This window comes from Quercus lobata, chromosome 4 (assembly GCF_001633185.2).
Source record: "Quercus lobata isolate SW786 chromosome 4, ValleyOak3.0 Primary Assembly, whole genome shotgun sequence".
NCBI lineage: Eukaryota > Viridiplantae > Streptophyta > Magnoliopsida > Fagales > Fagaceae > Quercus > Quercus lobata.
In genome coordinates this window covers 20,561,487-20,564,317 of record NC_044907.1, presented here as the reverse complement: position 1 = coordinate 20,564,317, position 2,831 = coordinate 20,561,487, and the positions used below count along the sequence as shown (strand labels likewise).

General features: G+C 37.7%; 1 protein-coding gene across 1 annotated transcript; it reads left to right on the top strand.

Moving 5' to 3' along the window:
• The first annotated feature begins 374 nt into the window (after positions 1 to 374).
• On the top strand, positions 375 to 1,276 carry LOC115984801. Its single transcript, XM_031107803.1, has 2 exons — positions 375 to 653; positions 812 to 1,276. Exons 1-2 carry the CDS (start codon positions 375 to 377, stop codon positions 1,274 to 1,276), a joined length of 744 nt encoding a protein of 247 aa, XP_030963663.1.
• The last annotated feature ends 1,555 nt before the right edge of the window (positions 1,277 to 2,831 follow it).

Sequence of the window (2,831 nt, the reverse complement as noted above, 5' to 3'; positions counted from 1 at the left end):
ACCAACCAATTTTTATTTAAACTAGATTAGGATTAATTTGGTTAAGGTTTAATTAATTTTCCTACATTCATACAAGTCCCTGTGGGTTCGACCTCGTTCTTGTCCAACTATACTTCGGTACGGTTCGTACACTTGCGAGTATTTTAAAATATCAAAACAAGTTTTTGGCGCCATTGCCGAGGACTTGGTTAGGAAAATAAATTAGGTCTTAATTGAATTTTTCCTTCTACTAGTTGTAGTTAATTTTTTTTTTAAAATATATAAAAACAAAAAAAAAAAAAAACAAATTATTTTTTTTTCTTTGTGCTTGGTGTATGAGAACTTGGATACGTGATAAAGAAAATCGTCTTGTTAGTTTTGATTATTCATCCACAATGGGAGAAACAGGAGATGATTCAAAAACTCTTAGGGAGTTGTTCTCACCCATAACCACCAACCCTCCATCTTGCATAGTATTGCCTGCAACCACCGCTGCACATTTTGAGTTAAAGCCACAGATAATCCACCTTCTTCCTACTTTTCATGGATTGGATAGGGAAGATCCTTATATGCATGTGAAGGATTTTCTTGAGATTTGTGCTACTTGTAAGTTTCAGAATTTCACTGATGACTCTGTTCGCTTGCGTTTATTCCCTTTTTCCTTGAAGGATAAGGCAAAAGCATGGCTTAATTCTTTGTAGATTTTTATCAAGATGAACAAGAGAAAATTTATGAGAGTTGGGAGAGATTTAAGGACTTGATCTTAAAGTGTCCTTATCATGGTTTTGAAAGATGGAGACTAGTACAATATTTTTATAATGGTTTGACTCAGACAAATCGTAACATGATTGAGTCCATGAATGGTGGTGGATTTTTGAGTCTTGTAGATGATGAGGCGTACAAATTTCTTGAGAATTTTTCTGAAAGTTCACAACAATGGGATTTTTCCAATCGTAAAGAGAGATGTGCCCCTGCAATTAAGAAAGGAGGATTGTATGAAGTCAGTGAAGATTTAGACATAAAAGCTAGGTTGGACAATCTCACTCGTAAGGTTGAAACTTTAGCTTTAGGTAGAGTGATGAATTCTGTCAATCAAGTTCAAAGTGAAACATGCTCTATTTGTGCAAGTCCTATGCATATAACACAAATGTGTCCTTCTGCAGTTGGGTATCCTGATTTTTATACTGAGCAAGCAAACGCACTAAATAATTATGGAAAACCATTTGCTAGTCCATTTTCAGAGATATACAATCCAAATTGGAGGAACCATCCTAATTTCTCATGGAGGCAAAATTAGCCTCCCACAAATGTAGGTGGACAACAAGTGCATCAACAAAGTCAATTTCGTCCACCTACTTAAGCACATCCTTCCATTCCTCAATCAACATCTCAGTTTGTAGCACCACCAAGACAACAACCATCTTTGGAGGAGTCTCTCAGAACTTTCATGCAATCAACTAGCCAAGCCATTCAAGAGATGAAAAGTTCCACCGATTTGAATACTCAAGCTATTTCAAAGTTGGAAAATCAAGTTCGCCAATTAGCAACCCAAGTTGGAGAAAGGGAAAAAGGAAAGTTTCCTAGTCAACCTATACCTAACCCAAAAGGACAGTATGCCATCAATGGTTCTTCTAGTTCTACTCATGGACAAGAACATGTTCAGTCTATTACTACCCTTAGGTTTGGTAAGCAAGTTGATAATCAAGTGAAAATGCCAGAAGTGGAGGATGATGAAAATATTGTGTTAAACGAAAAAGGAACTCATAGTTCACATGATGATCATAGAGAAAAGAAGGACAACCCACCCGCCACTCCAATTCAGGATCTTGTTCCTAAAGCTCCATTTCCTCAAAGGTTAATCAGTCCTCAGAAAAGTGCACAATTTGGAGACATTTTAGAGGTTTTTAAGCAAGTGCAAATAAACATTCCATTTCTTGATACAATTCAGCAAGTTCCTGCTTATGCCAAGTTTTTGAAAGATCTTGTGACAATGAAGAGAAAGACAAATGTCCCTAAAAAGGCATTTTTGACAGAGCAAGTTAGTTCAATCATTCAGAATAAATATCCAATGAAATGTAAGGACCCTGGATCTCCTACAATTTCATGCAGGATTGGGGATCATCTCATTGAGCAAGCTTTGCTAGATTTGGGGGCAAGTGTGAACCTAATGCCATATTCAGTATACTTATAGCTAGGTTTGGGGGAGTTGAAACCTACAACCATGACACTTCAATTAGCTGATAGGTCTGTGAAAATCCCTAGAGGTATTGTTGAGGATGTGCTAACTAAGGTGGATGCATTCTATTTTCCTGTTGATTTTGTTGTGTTAGACACTGAACCTACTCTAAATGCCAATACACAAATCCATGTCATTTTGGGTTGCCCTTTCTTAGCCACATCCAATGCTTTGATCAATTGTCGGAGTGGTGTGATGAAGATTTCTTTTGGGAATATGACTGTTGAGCTTAATATTTTTGACATAAGTAAGCAAGTACTAGACAATGAGGATATATGTGAGGTTAACATGATTGGGAGCCTAGTCTGATGGGAATGACAATGCCACATCCCACGGACGAAGATAACATTAATGACGAAGGAAGCATCCTTGACGAAGTCATCAGGAACAACGAAGAAAGCTATCATCACTGACGAAGGCAGGGAGTCATTCAATACAGTCAATCAATGACCTGAGCAGTTACGAAATCAACCAAGCAGATCATTGGGAACCTCTTAAAAGTCTCATTATTGGACCAAGGGCGTTACTTGAGAAAGCATTAACAACCCCAACGGCTAGCCCCCAAGGCCGCAGGTATAAAGCTCTCACACAGTAAACAGAAGGTACAAAAAAACAC

Coding starts and splice junctions, on each gene's coding strand:
- LOC115984801 (XM_031107803.1), top strand. CDS start 375: ATGGGAGAAACAGGAGATGATTCAAAAACTCTTAGGGAGTTGTTCTCA. Junction 654..811: donor CTTTTTCCTTGAAGGATAAG/GCAAAAGCATGG, acceptor GGTTTGACTCAG/ACAAATCGTAACATGATTGA.